General features: G+C 41.5%; 1 protein-coding gene across 3 annotated transcripts in view; it reads left to right on the forward strand.

Moving 5' to 3' along the window:
- Nucleotides 1-19896, forward strand: part of LOC126360641 (ionotropic receptor 25a) — a 445688-nt gene that overhangs the window by 192105 nt on the left and 233687 nt on the right. For 2 of the 3 annotated variants that reach the window (XM_050007727.1, XM_050007728.1), the window contains exon 9: nt 14600-14812. The exons of the other annotated variant lie outside the window; for it this stretch is intronic. In XM_050007727.1, coding sequence (XP_049863684.1) covers nt 14600-14812 — 213 coding nt within the window. The remainder of the gene's footprint in view (nt 1-14599; nt 14813-19896) is intronic. 3 annotated transcript variants of the gene reach the window in all.

Consider the following 19896-nt stretch of genomic DNA (forward strand, 5'->3'; position numbering starts at 1 on the left):
AGGAGCCAGAGGGTAGGGGAGGTGGTTTGGGGATTTCATAGGGATGAACCAAGAGGTTACGAAGGTTAGGTGGACGGCGGAAAGACACTCTTGGTGGAGTGGGGAGGATTTCATGAAGGATGGATCTCATTTCGGGGCAGGATTTTAGGAAGTCGTATCCCTGCTGGAGAGCCACATTCAAGGTCTGATCCAGTCCTGGGAAGTATTCTGTTACAAGTGGGGCACTTTTGGGGTTCTTCTGTGTTCCTCATCCCCTCAAACCCAGAACCTCTCACAGAAGAACCCCAAAAGTGCCCCACTTGTAACAGAATACTTCCCAGGACTGGATCAGACCTTGAATGTGGCTCTCCAGCAGGGATACGACTTCCTAAAATCCTGCCCCGAAATGAGATCCATCCTTCATGAAATCCTCCCCACTCCACCAAGAGTGTCTTTCCGCCGTCCACCTAACCTTCGTAACCTCTTGGTTCATCCCTATGAAATCCCCAAACCACCTCCCCTACCCTCTGGCTCCTACCCTTGCAACCGCCCCCGGTGTAAAACCTGTCCTATGCACCCTCCCACCACCACCTACTCCAGTCCTGTAACCCGGAAGGTGTACACAATCAAAGGGAGAGCCACATGTGAAAGCACCCACGTGATTTACCAACTGACCTGCCTGCACTGTGATGCTTTCTATGTGGGAATGACCAGCAACAAACTGTCCATTCGCATGAATGGACACAGGCAGACAGTGTTTGTTGGTAATGAGGATCACCCTGTGGCTAAACATGCCTTGATGCACGGCCAGCACATCTTGGCACAGTGTTACACCGTCCGAGTTATCTGGATACTTCCCACCAACACCAACCTATCCGAACTCCGGAGATGGGAACTCGCCCTTCAGTATATCCTCTCTTCTCGATATCCGCCAGGCCTCAACCTCCGCTAATTTCAAGTTGCCGTCGCTCATACCTCACCTGTCTTTCAACAACTTCTTTGCCTCTGTACTTCCGCCTCGACTGACATCTCTGCCCTTAACTCTTTGCCTTTAAATATGTCTGCTTGTGTCTGTGTATGTGCGGATGGATATGTGTGTGTGTGTGTGTGCGAGTGTACACCTGTCCTTTTTTTCCCCTAAGGGAAGTCTTTCCGCTCCCGGGATTGGAATGACTCCTTACCCTCTCCCTTAAAACCCACACCCTTTCATTTTTCCCTCTCCTTCCTTCCTTCCTTCCTGACGAAGCAACTGCCAGTTGCGAAAGCTTGTAATTCTGTGTGTGTGTTTGTGTGTTTTGTTCATGTGCCTGTCTGCCGGCGCTTTCCCGCTTGGTAAGTCTTGGAATCTTTATTTTTAATATATTTTTCCCATGTGGAAGTTTCTTTCTGTTTTATTTACATCGTCATTAATTTGAACCCAACAATTACGTTTGTTATTGTCTCTGTTGCATTTCGAAATCTTCTCTATCGTCTTACTTTCTCTTTTCGTTTGTACAAGAAGTTCCACTTTGTATTCATCTTCCATTTTTCCGTAATCTACCATACATTTTATCCTGCCTAATTATACTCAATAATACGTAATTTACTTCCAAACCATAACCTAAAATTTTCAACGCTTTCAACATAACCGCTGCTATAAAATCCATTGTTCCAAGTTTACAAACATTTCGTGTAAACTCGTGAATACTATTTCACAGCTTCAGTTCCTTTCACCCATTACACAACCATCTCAGTTTTTTTCAACAACTTTCGTTTTATTTCCATTCCCGTTTTTCCCACAAAACCGATCATTTTCTAGCAGCTTCCCACAGGTTTACACGTGATTATTTCTTCATCAAACAATTGTTAGCCTCATTATCATAACCTGCCAGTACATAACCAGTCCTTTGAATACATTTACACACATATTCTTCGAGATTTTATTCAAAAATTTTTTTCGAATTTTATTTTTTCGCAAATCATTTTTTCGAAACTTTTTTCGAAAAATTTTTTTGTCGAAATTTTCTTGAATTTCTCGAAATTTTCTTGAATTTCCCCACCCTTTAACGTGATCTGGAGACAACATAACTACCCAACCTTTGCACCCATTGTTGTTCACCAACCTAAGTTCAGCACATGATCAACATAGCTCATCTCAAACCAACACTTTTTCGACTTTTTTCACACCTTTATCTCTCCCTATATAAATCTCTCTTTACTTTCACTTTAACCTCATATTACCCTTTCCACCTACCAATACCATGTCAACCTCACAACATCCCTACAACGACCCCATTAAATTTTATTTACATTCCCTCCGCAAACATGCCTTCACCCTAGCCAGATTACGCTCCCATATTTTATTTACTCAGGCTTGTCTGACATTTGGCATTACTCCCAAAGGCCTCACACTTAAAGTTCCCATCTCTGGCTGCAATCCTTCTTTCCATCAGTCCTTATACCAGTTCCAAACAGCACAATCCATAGCCCTCACCCGCCTAATCCTTCACCTATACATCGACTCGGCCAATGAACACACCCGTCAACTCCTATCCCAAATCAAAGTCCTCAATCTTTCCTCTCCCGCATCCACACCGGCTGTACATAGCATCCTCCTACAGGCCAACCGCAAATTAGAACAACATGCCACCCTCCACCTCAAAAAACTATCCAATCTCCTGGTTTCCCACCTCCGGAAAGGCAACTCACTCACCCTCCACAACCTTTCCAACAAACCTCAACCTCCTCTCATTGCACACAGACCCAGTCTCTCCCATCTACTCAATCTCCCACTTCCAGCTCCACTCCCCCCAACACCTCAAAATTCTAGTCAACACAATCTGGAACCACAACACCCCAATTCAGTAGTTAACCTTTCCTCCAAACCCCTCTCCCAATCCGAAACCTCTGTCCTATCCAAAGGCCTCACCTTCAGCCCCACTCCCAGGTTCAACCAAACTGCCCTTGTCAAGGATTTACTGTCCTACACTCGTAGTCTCTGCTGGAAATATCACTTTGCCACGAAGAAAAACAATCCTGATCCCACTCCTAATGATCCAACTCCCCAAGACACTATCCAAATTGAACCCTGCCTGCAACAGTTCCGTCCTCCATCACAGCGGGACCCACCTCCTCTTCCTCAAAATCACCCTCTCCAAACCTCCAGGAATTTCTCACTTCCAGCCTTGCCTCTCAATCTTTCTTGAAAAACCTTAATCCTACTCCCAACATCACCACAGCCGAATCCCAGGCTATCCGTGATGTGAAAGCTGACCGATCCATCATCATTCTTCCGGCTGACAAGGGTTCCACGACTGTGGTACTTGATCGTCGGGAGTATGTGGCTGACGGACTGCGTCAGCTTTCAGACAACTCTACATACAAAGTTTGCCGAAGTAATCCCATTCCTGATGTGCAGGCGGAGCTTCAAGGAATCCTCAGAACCTTAGGCCCCCTACAAAACCTTTCACCTGACTCCATCAAACTCCTCACCCCACCGTCACCTCGCACTCCTACCTTCTACCTACTTCCTAAAATTCACAAACCCAAACATCCTGGCCGCCCCATTGTAGCTGGTTACCAAGCCCCCACAGAACGCATCTCTGCCTACGTAGATCAACACCTTCAACCCATTACATGCAGTCTCCCATCCTTCATCAAAGACACCAACCACTTTCTCGAACGCCTGGAATCCGTACCCAGTCTGTTACCCCCAGAAACCATCCTGGTAACCATTGATGCCACTTCCCTATACACAAATATCCCGCACGTCCAGGGCCTCACTGCAATGGAGCACTTCCTTTCACGCCGATCACCTGCCACCCTACCTAAAACCTCTTTCCTCGTCACCTTAGCCAGCTTCATCCTGACCCACAACTTCTTCACTTTTGAAGGCCAGACATACCAACAATCAAAGGGAACAGCCATGGGTACCAGGATGGCCCCCTCGTATGCCAACCTATTTATGGGTCGCTTAGAGGAAGCCTTCTTGGTTACCCAAGCCTGCCAACCCAAAGTTTGGTACAGATTTATTGATGACATCTTCATGATCTGGACTCACAGTGAAGAACAACTCCAGAATTTCCTCTCCAACCTCAACTCCTTTGGTTCCATCAGATTCACCTGGTCCTACTCCAAATCCCATGCCACTTTCCTAGATGTTGACCTCCATCTGTCCAATGGCCAGCTGCACACATCCGTCCACATCAAACCCACCAACAAGCAACAGTACCTCCATTATGACAGCTGCCACCCATTCCATATCAAACGGTCCCTTCCCTACAGCCTAGGCCTTCGTGGCAAACGAATCTGCTCCAGTCCTGAATCCCTCGACCATTACACCAACAACCTGAAAACAGCTTTCGCATCCCGCAACTACCCTCCCAACCTGGTACAGAAGCAGATAACCAGAGCCACTTCCTCATCCCCTCAAACCCAGAACCTCTCACAGAAGAACCCCAAAAGTGCCCCACTTGTAACAGAATACTTCCCAGGACTGGATCAGACCTTGAATGTGGCTCTCCAGCAGGGATACGACTTCCTAAAATCCTGCCCCGAAATGAGATCCATCCTTCATGAAATCCTCCCCACTCCACCAAGAGTGTCTTTCCGCCGTCCACCTAACCTTCGTAACCTCTTGGTTCATCCCTATGAAATCCCCAAACCACCTCCCCTACCCTCTGGCTCCTACCCTTGCAACCGCCCCCGGTGTAAAACCTGTCCTATGCACCCTCCCACCACCACCTACTCCAGTCCTGTAACCCGGAAGGTGTACACAATCAAAGGGAGAGCCACATGTGAAAGCACCCACGTGATTTACCAACTGACCTGCCTGCACTGTGATGCTTTCTATGTGGGAATGACCAGCAACAAACTGTCCATTCGCATGAATGGACACAGGCAGACAGTGTTTGTTGGTAATGAGGATCACCCTGTGGCTAAACATGCCTTGATGCACGGCCAGCACATCTTGGCACAGTGTTACACCGTCCGAGTTATCTGGATACTTCCCACCAACACCAACCTATCCGAACTCCGGAGATGGGAACTCGCCCTTCAGTATATCCTCTCTTCTCGATATCCGCCAGGCCTCAACCTCCGCTAATTTCAAGTTGCCGCCGCTCATACCTCACCTGTCTTTCAACAACTTCTTTGCCTCTGTACTTCCGCCTCGACTGACATCTCTGCCCTTAACTCTTTGCCTTTAAATATGTCTGCTTGTGTCTGTGTATGTGCGGATGGATATGTGTGTGTGTGTGTGTGCGAGTGTACACCTGTCCTTTTTTTCCCCTAAGGGAAGTCTTTCCGCTCCCGGGATTGGAATGACTCCTTACCCTCTCCCTTAAAACCCACACCCTTTCATTTTTCCCTCTCCTTCCTTCCTTCCTGACGAAGCAACTGCCAGTTGCGAAAGCTTGTAATTCTGTGTGTGTGTTTGTGTGTTTTGTTCATGTGCCTGTCTGCCGGCGCTTTCCCGCTTGGTAAGTCTTGGAATCTTTATTTTTAATATAAACATTACTGAAGTGTAGACAATCCCCACTGGTTACTGCAAGTTACCCATCAACATCCTTGGTCGGTTGAAGTATTGTTTGGTATCATGGGGAACAAACTCATTGGCCCATATTTTATTGACAGCACGTTGAATGGACACACATATCAAACATTTTTGGAACAGGAACTACTGGTACTACTGTAGGATGTTGCCCTGGATGTCAGACAATGTATGTTGTTTCTGCATGATGGTTGCTCAGTGCATTATATGCAATTGAAACAGGGGAAGTATTTGACCATGTTTATACTGGTCAGTGGATCAGCAGAGGTGGGCCTATTAATTGGCCCACTAGGTCACTGGATTTGACATTTATGGATTTCTTTCTATGGGGATATTTAAAAGATAAGGTGTTATGGCAAGTGCCAAAGGCCATGCAGACATGGTCCACCACATCAGAAATGCCTGTGCAGACATTCTCGCAGACGTGGTTCTGTCCTGTGTACAGTCATTTGAAAAGCATACTGAAGTTATCAGTACTGCATTTGAACATTTACTGTAATTGGAAAAGTAGAGTAGCATTGGCCGCTACCATGACCACAATGGCACATTGAATACCCCCTGTTCAATATTATGGAGCAATACAACATTGCAAATGGAGTCTACAATTAGAAGTTATGAAATAATGGTCAATCGTACCCTCACAGCATGAAAGTGGGGTCCCATGTGTCATTGGATGTCCAAGGGCCACCGAGTAACAAGTCATAAGTTATGATTGTGCATCCATTTCTATTCCTCCGGTCCCCCACATCCTCCCACACACCACCCACACATAGGTTTTGTCAGGAGATTGTGTGTGGTATTATTGGATGTCCCCCTGTGAGATAAACAAATTGGAATAATAATTTTTTTGATCCGAGGTGTAGATTTTGAGATATTTCAATGTCTTCACTCAAAGTAAACACCCTGTATATAATTCAGAATTTAGTTTAACCAGAAATACAGAAAAGCCAGAGGAAACTAGGGAGAATACATGAGGTGGATACAAAATTTAAAATGAGTAACTTAGATGCAGAACACAGACTAATACTCACTTTAGAGAGTCTAGTGATGAGAGATTGAAGTAGACACCTAATAGTGGGAGAAAAAAACTAACGTAAGAATATAGAAACAACACTTGGAAAAGTCTTATAATAGCTTAGAAGAAATTAATGTTTTTGCAAATGAAAACATAATGCAAGAAAATGGTTGGAGAGATTCAGTCCTGATCTCTCAATTGCGGAAAAGGCTTACTAAAACTCGGAAGATACAAATGTCCATGTATGAATGAAATGGAACTGTTATGGACATCAGGTGAAAATGTGGAGCTCATGAATGAAGTACATGATGCTCAGAAAATTTAATCAGATCATGAAAACAATGTATTTGTTATCTACAATAATAATGGAAGCTGAAGAAATGAATTAAAATTTGTTCCATGATCAGACCTCAAACCCAGATCTTTTGGCTTACTGGTCACACATGCTGACCATTACACCACCAGAGCACTATGGTCAATGTTGCTGCACAAATTATCCAAATCAAATGCCCTCTCCAACACAAACTTCATATCTTCAGCTTGTTTTCCCCTACGTTGTCACTATTGCCAGGCTCTCTAGTGACAATTTAGGGGGAAAATAAGTTGAAGATATGAACTGAAGTTTGTAAGAGCCCTGGCAATAGTGACAATTTAGGAGAAAAATAAGTTTAAGATATGAAGTTTGTGTTGGGGAGGGCATTCAACTTGGGTAGTTCATGGAGCAATGTTGACGATAGTGCTATAGTGGTTTAATGGTAAGCATCTGTGGCTAGTAAGCAAGAACCCCTGGGTTTGAGTCCTGGCTGTGGCACATATTTAAATTCATTCTTCAGCTTCCTTCAATATCGTAGAGATGGACGAGACTTAAATGTCTTAGGGAAAGTTTCATTATGAGATCTATATGTATTTGGTATGGTTCTGGAGAAAACAGAAATGGATAGATATGAAAATTACTGCAAAAGCACTCTAGTGTCAAAAACTCACAAGAGTACTGTGAAAAAAATGGAAGGTAAAATTGAAATTAGGTTAGGAGACAACAAGTTTTGTTTTGGAAGAAGCAAGAGAAGTAAAGAAGCAGTCTTAATATGGTGGCTCGAAAGGCATGTGTTGTTACATGTGCAAACTAAAATGGGTGTGGCTCAGTGTGTGACTAACATATGTACATGGGCTGTGCAACGAGTGGCAGTGAGGTGGGCAGTCACTGTCCCACATTTTCATGGCCGCCAGCAGAGGTTGTACAATATATATAAATGTACCGTTGTCTGAGAGACATCTGTAATATTAATATCTGTTCATATTAGGGGAACCATACATGTTATGCAGGTGCATGATACACAGTTTTATAGAAAGCAACACACAAAACTTTTGATACCATGTCCCTATCTGTCTAAAGTAAAATAACTGTGGTTCATTGGTATGATGTAAATGATAATGGACAAATCTTTTAAAATAATTGACAGTTTAACCAAGGAAGATACAATCATGATCAAGATTTCAAATTAATGAGCTCGGTAATATGCAACAAATGATTTATCCACATTTGTCAGTAGCAACACATTTCACCAGTGAAAGGCAGTTCAGCACAAATGTGAGGATAGGGAAATAATATTTTACAATAATAATGTAAAATTTCAACCAAAACTGTATTTATTTATTTATTTACATATTTACATTTTCTTTTAATTTGGCCAACACAGTAATGGCTTTTGCAGATGTTCAGCTTAATAACATGATAGAAATTATATGGCTATGAAGTCTTTTGCGACGTATTTCTTGAATAAAAATCTCTCGGTGTACATGCCGTGTCAATTCAGGATAAAACTCCAAGCTTTCAACCACTACCTCCATGGTCATTGTCAGGGCTAAAACTGATTGTCGTAAACTACCGAGGCTCCCACTTTCATATGCAAAGGACAGCTTCTGATTGGCTGGAATATGTCATAGCAACAGCGATATGGCATGTAGTGAAGTGGTGCCCTCTACTTCCATAGATGTAGTTTCTATCCCTCATTGCTTGCTGCACCATCCCTTGAATCTGGAGGTAAAGTGTGGGAAGTTTTCCTCTGCAATTTTTCTTTATCCAGTGCACTCTTTCAGGTTTTGCTAAGTGCATAGCCATTGCTCTGTTAAAGTTATTATCCCTAAGTCTAATTTCGACTGCTTCCCAGATCACAGGGTCCCAGTAATTCGATGTGTGGGCTATTACTCTCATTTCTTCAACTAAAATCTTATGCTTGTTAAGCAGGCTGCTCAGCGACTGCTAATTTTTGCAAATACCTGTATTTCAGGTGGCACTGGTGCTCGATGCAATGGTTGGCAACGGTTCTTACAGATTGGCCCATGTAATTCTTGCCACATTCGCAAGGAATACTATAAATTCCTGGCACCCTTAAGCTGAGACTATCTTTGACTGGTCTCAATGTTTCCTTAATTTTACTATGTGGTCGGAAAACTGGTTTTATTCCTTGCCTCTTTAGTACTCTGCCTATCTTGCTAGTTGTAGCACCGCAAAATGGTGTTGGTCCTCTTCTTGTTTATGGACGGCATCGTATCTTACTTTCTTGGACAATACTGATTTAATTTCACTGGCAGAATAACCATTCCTCTTTAAAACAGTCATAAAATGGTAAATATAGGGACCGAGGTGGTCCTTGGTGGAAATAGTGCTGGCTCTGTGTAGTAAAGTATTCAGCATAGCTCTCTTCTGAGATGGATGATGGAAGCTGTGGCTATGTAGATATAAGTCTGTATGTGTTGGCTTCCTGTACACAGAATGGCCCAGTCGTCCATCCAGTTCTTGTTCCACCGACACATCTAAAAAAGATAACTTACCTTCCTTCTCTACCTCAGTTGTAAATTTTATGTTTGGATGTACACCATTCAAATGTTCGACGAACTGCTGCAGCTAGTCACTGCCATGTGGCCAGATTAAAAAAGTGTCGTCGACGTATCTGTAGAAGCATGATGGGTGGAGATGGCACTGCTCAACACTTGATCTTCAAAATCCTCCATGAAAAAATTTGCTATTGCTGGTGATAGTGGTGAACCCATGGCTGTTCCATCTGTCATTTCGTAATAATTTCCACTGTATAAAATGTAAGTAGTCATCAAGGTATGCTGGAACAATTTCAAAATTTCTGAGGAAAAATGAGCAGCCAACAGTTGTAATGTGTCATCCACAGGTACTTTGGTGAACAGAGAAACCACGTTGAGGCTGACCATGATATCATTTGGGCCTATCTTCACCTGTTTTATGATATCAACAAATATTTTTGAATTCTTAATATGATGCGGGCAGTGACCAACTATAGGCGCCAACAATTTTTACAAGCCTGTACGTAGGAGACCCAATAGTGCTAACAATCGGTCTCAATGAGGCGTTCTCCTTATGAACCTTTGGCAAACCACACAATCTTGGTGGCCTACGTGCTCTCGGCCATAAGTTCTTCATCAGTTCATCGGAGAGGCCGCAATTTTTTAGTAGCTCCCTTGTCTTCCTGCTGATTGCCAATGCTGGATCCTGTCTCAGAATCCAATATGTGCTATCATCCAGTAACAATTGAACTTTCTTGTGGTAATCTATAACATTGAGGATTACCATGGTGTTTTCCTTGTCAGCAGGTAAAACAACTAGATCTTCATCCTTCTGCAACAATTTCAGTTCTTGTCTCTCCTCTCTGCTGATGTTTGACTTAGGCGGCTTAGATGTTGCTAAAATCCGGCTACTAGTAAGCCTTACGTCATCCAATGCTTCTTGAGGAAGATGACGAACTGCTTGTTCCACTCCACTAATAATCTCAACCACAGGTAACTTACATGGAGCCAAGGCAAAGTTCAATCCTTTACTGAGAGCCGAGATGGTAGCTTCAACAAGTTCTTTGTCAGAGAAGTTGATAACAGTTCGGTGAATGCCGTTGGATCCAATAGTTCCTTGATCACGGTTAAGCCGCTCAAATTTATTGGCCTGCTTTGCCATAGTCCTGCTTAAATTGGCTTGTTTGTGTGCAGCCAAAGTCATATCCACCCATTGACAGTCCAATGGTGAGAGAACTCCAGCCAGAAATAAATAGCAACTAAACAACAGGCGAGTATGCAGTGGACTTGGTAGTTAGTGATAAAACAGATAAATTTGATTATGTCAATTTCATAAAACTAATTTGTTCGTCTACACTCAGAATGATCTTTCTACTTTGATTTTATCTTTAAGTAAATGTGGCAGATCTCAATTTTAAAACTACATTGTATACTTGCATTATAAGTGCCTAAGCTTTAAAGATCTTTAAGCTGCTTGGAAAAATCAGTGTGTGTCTCATTAATCATTTTCAATGTCATGTTGGTCATAAGATGAACATACATATATAACGTGCAGGTTTTTGCTGTGTATTATTTTTGTGCACATTCATTAACTGATTGACATCATTCCACACTTGTTTCAGGTGTATCATTTGTATTTGTTTATTTCCTGATAATACTATATAGCATCTTTGTTTCATGAAATCATTAATCTAATTATGTAACCAGTTGGAAACTATTTTAGTTGTAACCATTTAGTATTAAGTCAGTAGGTTTCTAAGAACTGAAAGATATGTAACAAACTGGTTTACCAATGTTCTTGTAAATAGTTTACCTTTAGGGAACAGCTAAACTTTCAGAATAATAAAGTTACTGCATTGTGGTATACATTTAGATCAGGAGGCATCAGTTTGTCAAAATGTCTTCTAAAATCACCAGTAATAATTTTTACAATTTCCTCAAGAATTAACACAGTGCTCACAACGAAAGTGAGAATGTGTCTGATAAATTACTAAGCTAATTCACTGCTTTCTGTTGTCTTTGAATCACATGCCAAACTGAAGCAGTGAAGTTCAATTTCCTACAAAAATTGCAAAATTCCAGTTAATAGAGACATCCTGGAAATCATATATAGTGCATGCTTGACTTTTGTCTTTATTCTTCATTCTTTTCCTGGCTGTCTTATTTTTTGACACGATAGTGTGCTACTTGTTCTTGAGATGATATTTGTGGTTAATTTATTTACCCTTATCACATTGTTGGTGAAAATGATGAAAACAGACAGAATGTTTAAACTATTGCATTCACTCCATTTTTGTGGCTGTATATTTATTTGTATCTTCACAAGAAACCGTGATACTGCTAATCAACTGGCAATATGTTAATGACAACAACCAATGACTAATTGATTATTTTGCTACACCAAATTGGTTTCAGATGCAGGGTCCCTCTTCTGCATCTTACAGTGTTTTCTTGTTTATTTAAATTAATTTTCTCTTTAATTTTGCATTTTTTTAAGAAAGTGAAAATGTGCAGAACTGTCTGTAGTAGGAAGCTTGCAAGGTGATGTATACAGTTTGGAAAACTGCATTTGAAGCATTTTATTTATTTTACACTGTGTGCTAAACACCAAACATGCTCTCAAGTTTTTACAGCATGTTTTGTCTGTAAACAAGATACCATAATATAGCAGGATAGAACCAAACAATTTATACACCTGATGAGTGTATTCTGTTTGTGGTTTAGAAGGTGTAGAAGAAGCTAGTGGCAATTTGGAGCTTTGAGCCAGTAACGGTATTTAAAATGTACTCAGTTACCACAAATGGAAGTGAAGGTTTGCAAATGGCTGGGATCCAAGCTTGAGTCTCAGTTTAACACACTCTTTTAACTTATTGCTCAACACAATATATGCCTCACAGAAGAAAAAAATATGCCACACAAGTAAGATTCGACAGGCTGTACTTGGCTCAAAACCTCTTCTATATTCTTTATTCCATGGCTGCTAGTTCTACAGCATTGTGGAAGGAAGCCTATGAAGTCTAGAAGGTACAGAGAGGAACTAGAGTCAAGCTGAAATTTCAGATTAGGCCATGAGATGTGCTCGTACAGCTGGGATCTGTGTTTGAGTCCAGATGTGCCAAACATTTTTATTATGTCACATTTGATCATTTTATAATATGATTCCATTACTGTCATCCATTTTTGTTGCATAGTTCATTAATCATGGAGGCCGTTTGTAGTATATTATTACATTCATCTTCATGTATATATGTATGAATACAGTGCAATTCTCAGAATTCATTTATAAAGAATTTCATGATGTAACAGTGTGATGAAAAATATGTTTTAAAGTAATAACACCATGTTTATAAGGTTCGGTGATCTATTCAATGGGACTACTGCAATTTATTTCTGTAGAATGTACTTTGTTTTTTAATACATGTGTAATACTTATTGTTATATAAGTACTGTATCATATGTGGCTTAGATTAAAAACACCATGATCATGTTTCTCAGTGAATAATAACAGGTTTCATTCTTGCAAGGGCAACAATTCCATAAATTTTTCTCTGAAAGTAAATATGAGGTAGAATCCAAAATTTTTGGGACTGATGCTGCCATCTGGAAAATAGGACTAGTAGATCTTTGCACCGCAAGGTAGCGAGAGATGCATATCTGATGAGTCAGTGTGCGGAATTGGATTCAGTTGGGGGGGATGTGTTGCATGTCCACAATGATTTCTGAAATTCTCTGTTTGGTGTGTGGTGATTTTATGATGGATCCATAAACAGAACAGCATGTGTGTATCAAATTCTGTGCGAATCTTGGGAAAAGTGCTACAGCAACCATTGCAATGATTCTTCAAGTGTTTGGGTGACAGAGCATGTCTTTGAGTGGCATGCTCAGCTCAGGGCAAGCTGTACAGATGTCGAAGATGATCCTCACATTGATAGGCCTGTTAGCCACACAATGCCAGATATTATTGCCAAACTTCAACAATTGGTTCATGCGGATCATGGATCGATGTTGAACCATTCAAGACGTTGCAGATGAAGTGGCCATTGGTTATGGGACATGTCAATGAATGTTGACTGATGAAATGGGCATGCATCATGTCACCGCAAAATTTGTGCCAAGGATCTTGACTGCTGATCAGAAGGCACAGCATGTTGAAGAGTGCACAGACCTTCGTCACACTTCATCTGATGAGCCAATCTTCTTCTCACAGGTTATCACCAGTGATGAGAGCTGGATTTATGGTTATGACCCAGAGACAAAGCAACAATTGTCCCAGTGGAAGAGCCCTGGCTCTCCAAGACCCAGCTTTTCTCAAGCATGATCATCGTTTTCTTTGATACCAAGGGAATTGTGAACAAACAATTCATCCCACCCAACCAAACAAGGAATTCTGTATACTACTGTGATGTTTTGCGATGGTCCATGAAAACGTGTGTCAATGATGGCCCCAACTTTGGCGTCAAGGGAACTGGCTGCTGCATCATGAAAACATGCCCTGTCACACATCCTTGCTCACCAGGACCTTTTGGTCAAAAAACAACATGGCAGTTGTACCCCACCCACTGTACTCGCCAGATTTGGCATGTTGCAACTTCGCACTATTCCCAAAACTGAAACTCAAGTTGAAAGGCCATCAGTTCAACACTCTAGAGAGGATTCAAGAAGCATTGCTGGCAGTTATGAACACCCTCAAAGAACAGGACTTCCAGAAAACATTTGACCAGTGGCAGAAGTGCTGTGACCGGTGTGTATGTGTGGATGGGAACTACTTCGAGGATGATGGTGACCATTATCCAAAGGTAAGGTTTTCAACAGATGGCAGCACCACTCCTGAAAATTTTGGATAGCACCTCATATATATACTTGCAGAGCATCATTATATATGTGTCTTTTAAGCATCTACAACAAAAATTTCTGTTGGAGATTTAACAACACCCAAGTCAACCTAGTGTCAAGAGGTACTGTTTGATGTTATAAGAAAACTGTGTGTGATGTCTCCATGATTAATTTCTGTTTTAAAAATGAAAGCATTCACAAGTAGCATGTTTTATTTTTCTTTAATGAAGAATCGTTCTTCTAGATTTTTTACAGAAAGTTATTGATATTTCACTATAGACCTCTGAAACATTTAACAATTTTTCAACATTTACAAACAGAACACTGATTCATGGGAGTTGTTTCAATTTTGTTATGTTTTTATGAACACAAAGTTGTGTGCAACCCACTGTGTGAAACCTACAATGAATTACCTGTTAATTTTTCAGATTTCAATGCAGAATTCAGGAGCTTATGGTCAAATAATATTGTCTTCTAATGGACATAGCCATATGCAATTTAATATGACAGCGCTTAATGTGAGTTTGAGTGACAATACTGCTACAGAAGTGGGCACATGGGCTGCAGATTTGGATTCACCATTTATTACGAAAGTCAAACCCTCAGTGCCAGTTACACAGTACACTGTTGTTGTGGCACTTGTGAGTATATTCATTAACAGATACCCTGACCCCTCCTTTCTCTCTGTCCCTCTCCCCCCCTCCCCCCATCATGCCATCCCTCTCCCCCTCTTCCTTTTTTTAAAATTTTTGTTCCTCCATTTTTTTATTAACAAGTTTACTTAAGCAGTATGTCTGCATGTTGTTTGCAGAGCAAAGTTTCAAGAGTGTGTAGTTGGGTAGACTGATATATATTATCTTTGCATTTGTGATAAGCAAAGTGATTAAAACGATAACGCTAACATAGCATTTTAGCCTCACTGTTGTATTATAATCTTTGGGGCTCCAGAAAATTTGTATCTGCACATCAAGGATACTAAACACTTCCTTTACCGTCTACCATCCCCACTCCTTACCTCCTAAATCCTTACTCATCACTGTTGAAGCCATTTCCCTATACTCCAACATCCTTCAAGCCCATGACCTTGCCGCTATCATATGCTACCTCTTCCAAGGTCCTTCAGTCTCCAAACCCACCACCTCATTCCTCATACACATTACCACCTATATACTGACACATTAGTTCTTCTCCTTTGAGGGGAAGGTACACAAAGAAATCCACAGCACCCCATGGGCATTGGATTGGCACCGTCTTATGTCAACCTACTTTGTCAACCAATTTATGAGTCACTCAGAGGGAACCTTCCTAATCTCCCAAAACCCTAAACTCCTTGTCTGATTCAGATTCATTGATGTTATCTTCATGATCTGGACCATATCCTCATTCCTCCACAACCTCAACATCTTCTCTCCCATATGTGTTACCTAGTCCTTCTCAACCCAACATGCCGCTTGCCTGGATTTAGAGCTCCATCTCTCTGATAAATCCCTCCACACCTCTGTTCACATTAAATCCACTAACCACCAATAGGACCTGCATTTTATCAGCTTTAAACCCTCCCACACCAAAAAGATCCCTCCCGTGTTGCCTGGCCACCCATGCACAGCTTATCTGCAATGACAAGAACTCCCTTTCCCATTACCTTCATAATCAGTCACTACCCCATAAACCTTGTCCACAAGTAAATTTTCTATGCTCTATCCTTACACATTGCTAATCCACCCACCACCCCCAAGAATCAGATCCTATCCAGGGTTTTTATTATCTATCATCATGCTGTGAAATGAGGACCATCTTTCCCAAGACACTTACCTCCCCTCCCAAAGTGGTATTCTGTTGCCCACCCAATCTAAACAACATCCTAGTCTATGCCTAAGCCACTCCCAATCCCAACTGGTTGCCACAGGGATCATATCCCAGTGGTAGATCCAGGTCCAAGACGTGCATAACTCACTCTCCCAGAACTTCCTACTCCAGTCCAGTCATGGGCGCCTCTTACCCACCAGTGAAAGCAGCTATGTCATTTACCAGCTCTGCTGAAACCAATGCACAGCTTTTCGTATTGGTATGCTAACAACCAGCTGTCCACCATAGTGAATAGTCACTGCCAAACTGTGACTAAGAACAAATTTAACCACACTGTGGCACAACATGCAACCGAGCACAAAATGTTCCATTTTAATGGTTTCTTCACTACCTGTGCCATCTGGATCCTTCCCTCTATCACCAATTTTTGTGAACTACACAGAAGGGAGTTATCCTTGCAACAAATTCTTCGCCCTGTAAGTCTCCTGGCCTCAGTCTCCATTAACCCACTGTCTTCACACCATCCACATAACAGATTCCCCTTCCTCTGTCCTGTCAGCCCCTCTCACTTCATGTCTCCTTGTCACCTTCATCATGTGCCATTCCCTACCAGTGCTGATACCCATGCATCATGTGCCTAGCCCGTGCACCTGCCACATCTTCCTGTAGTATTCCCAGCCAGCAAACTGGCTGTGTCTCTCTGAGCTGCTAGCTACTCACCCCAAACCCTTCTTCCTGCCTCTCCTTGCCTCCACCCACACCACCTGATAGAATCCCCACACCATCAATCCACCCACTGATTTGCAAACCCTGTATTGTGTGTCTAGCCAGCACCACGTAGGGGCCCAGGCATATGTATGTACCCTAGACAGAGAAAGGATTTATTCCAAATTCTATCAAGTTTTCATTTTCTTTCCTGTGTGCCTGTCAACAACTCAACACCTTCCATATTTGGTGAGTAGCCACCTTTATTCTTAAATTATTTAATTTCTACCAGAACTTTCCTACAATATCTTAACTAAATTGACTGTCAATTCCTTGGGATATTGAATATAAATAGCAAATCTCAAATGTATTCACTTTAGTCTGAAAAATTGCTTCAGTTTATGTACAAGAACTTTTTAAATACATTCTAGTACTAATATTGTCTATGTCCTTACTTGAACTAAGAAATGAAATGTCATAAGCTATGTGACAGGAGTACCTTGTCCCAGATATTTGCTTCACATGTATAGGACTGTTTCATAAATGTCCAAACTTTTATTTACAGTATGCATGAACTCTGTTATGCATGAATCATCTGTGTCAATGCACAATATGGGCCACGTGAAATACTGGTAACTGGCCTTCTGAGAATGGAAGTATTGGCTGTGACACAATGAATTCACACACAAAGGAATTACATTAGTTGGGAGTGAGTGGGCTTTGCTTTAAATCATCAGGGAACTTGATAATTTCTGTCAGACTAGAATTTGAATCTGGATCTTCTGCTTACTAGGCAGTTGCTCTGACTATTGAGCCATCCTGATTTATTGATCATTACTACTGCATAGACTTCCCTAGCGCGCCTCCCATCACACCCAAATTCTCAACTTACCTACACACTTCGAATGTAGTATCCCTTGCCCCTTGTCCTCAATACCTGCAGCATTTCACTGATTCCTGTAAGAGTCTGAGTTTGTTGTGCATATGCACTTAAGAGCTGTCTGGCCATCCTCACCTTAATTATACACTGAACAGCCAAAGAAATTGATACACTTGCCTATCATGTGGGGCCCCATGAGTGTGCAGAAGTGCCGCAACATGATGTGGAATGGCCTTGACTAATGTCTGAAGTACTGTTAGAGGGAACCGACACCATGTATCCTACATGACTGTCCATAAATTCATAAGAGTATGAGGAGGAGGAGATCTCTTCTGAATAGCACATTGCAAGGCATCCAAGAAATGCTCAGTAATGTTCATGTCTGGGGAGTTTGGTGGCCAGAGGAAGTGTTTAAGCTCAGAAGAGTGTTACTGGTCATTTTGTAGCAATTCTGGATGTGTGGGGTGTCGCACTGTCCTGCTGGAATTGCCCAAGTCCATTGGAATGCACAATGGACATGAACGGATGTAGGTGATCAGAGAGAATGCTTATGCATGTGTCACCTGTAAGAGTTGTATCTAGACATATCAGGGGTGCCATATCTCTCCAACTGCACATGCCCCACATGCTGCCACCAACTTGAACAGTCCTCTACTGACATACAGGATCCATGGATTCATAAGGTTGTCTCCATACCTATACATACCAATCCACTCAATGAAATTTGAAACTAAATTGGCAACATGTTTCCAGTTATTAACAGTCCAGTGTTGATGTTGACAGGCCCAGGCAAGGCATAAAGCTTTGTGTCGTGCATTTACCAAGGGTACACGAGTGGGCCTTCGGCTCTGAAAGCCCATATTGATGATGTTTCATTAAATGGTTTGCACGCTGACACTTGCTGATCACCCAGAATTGAAATCTGCAGAAATTTACAGAAGGGTTGCACTTCTGTCCTAGTGAATGATTTGTTTCAGTCATTGTTGGTCCTGTTTACCGCATTCCTAATATTCACGGTACACTCGTGAAATGGTCATATGGGAAAATCCCTACATCATCGCTGTCTTGGAGATGCTGTGTCTCATTGCTCTTGTGCCGACTATAGCACCACATTCAAATTCACTTAAATCTACCATTTTAGCAACAGTAACTGATCCAACCACTGCACCAGACACTCTTATATAGGTGTTGCTGACTGCAGTGCCATATTCTGCTTGTTTGGATATCACTTTATTTGAATACGCATGCCTATACCAGTTTCTTTGGTGCTTCAGTGTATATAAGTGGTGTCTGTTCTTTCAAGCATTGATTTAAATCAATGCCTACTCACAAACAATGTCTGTAATTCATTTGTGTCGTCATTTACAGTGGCTTCTGGATCAAAAATGGTGTCCGTTCTTTTGGACATTGCCTACTCACAAACAGTGTCTCTAATTCATTTTTGTCATCACTTACAGTGGCTGCTGGATCAAAAATGGTGTCTGTTCTTTTGGATATGTCTGAAAGAACAATTATTTCAGTCTTTTTGTTGTTTTGGTTTATGCTGCTCAACATCTTGTTTAGATCCCTGAAATCAGCCTTGATATATGTTCTGGACATTGGGTGGTGAGCAGAACATCACCCAACTCTTTTGTACAGCTTAAATCCCTGCAAACGTGATCTCCTGCCACTGCTTCCACTCCTTGAAACCTCTAAAATGCTCATTTCCCATTAAATGCTCAAAAAACATTATTTGTAAATAGTTAAAGTTACACTATACTCACAAAATTTCCACATTTTGCAAGTAAGTAAGCTATGCAACAGAATAAAACATGGAATTTCAGATTATCTACTACTGGCATCAATATGGATATACTGAATGTAAGGAAAAGATTTTTCTTAGGAGGAAAGCAGATATATGGAAAAGTGAGATGTAAGGGGATGTGTCACTCAGAACCAAAGATCCACAGAAAAATTCAAGTTACTGAAAACCAACAGGAAATAATTATGGAACTGTAATATTTGTAAGGACACTAACTAATCATGTTCATCTTAAATTTGTTTTCGTAAATTCGTTGTAGGTGGCAATATCATATTTGTGTTATGCATTAAAGATGACTAGAAAATGTCCTGTTGGCACGAAATGTGCAATTTCTTCCTGAAAATTCTTTTCTGTCTTACCAAGTATGCATAAATCTCAGATTTAATTTGGAAAGTATTCTGTTTATTGCTACTAATTGTAGAGGAGAACATATTATAACATGTGAATGTAAGATTTTGAAGGTATCCGACGCAATTTCGTATTAATACTAGGAGATGTTGCTGTGTTTCATGTTCATTTCTGGAGGTGTCAAT

The sequence above is a fragment of the Schistocerca gregaria genome, chromosome 1 (assembly GCF_023897955.1).
Source record: "Schistocerca gregaria isolate iqSchGreg1 chromosome 1, iqSchGreg1.2, whole genome shotgun sequence".
In the NCBI taxonomy this organism is placed as follows: domain Eukaryota; kingdom Metazoa; phylum Arthropoda; class Insecta; order Orthoptera; family Acrididae; genus Schistocerca; species Schistocerca gregaria.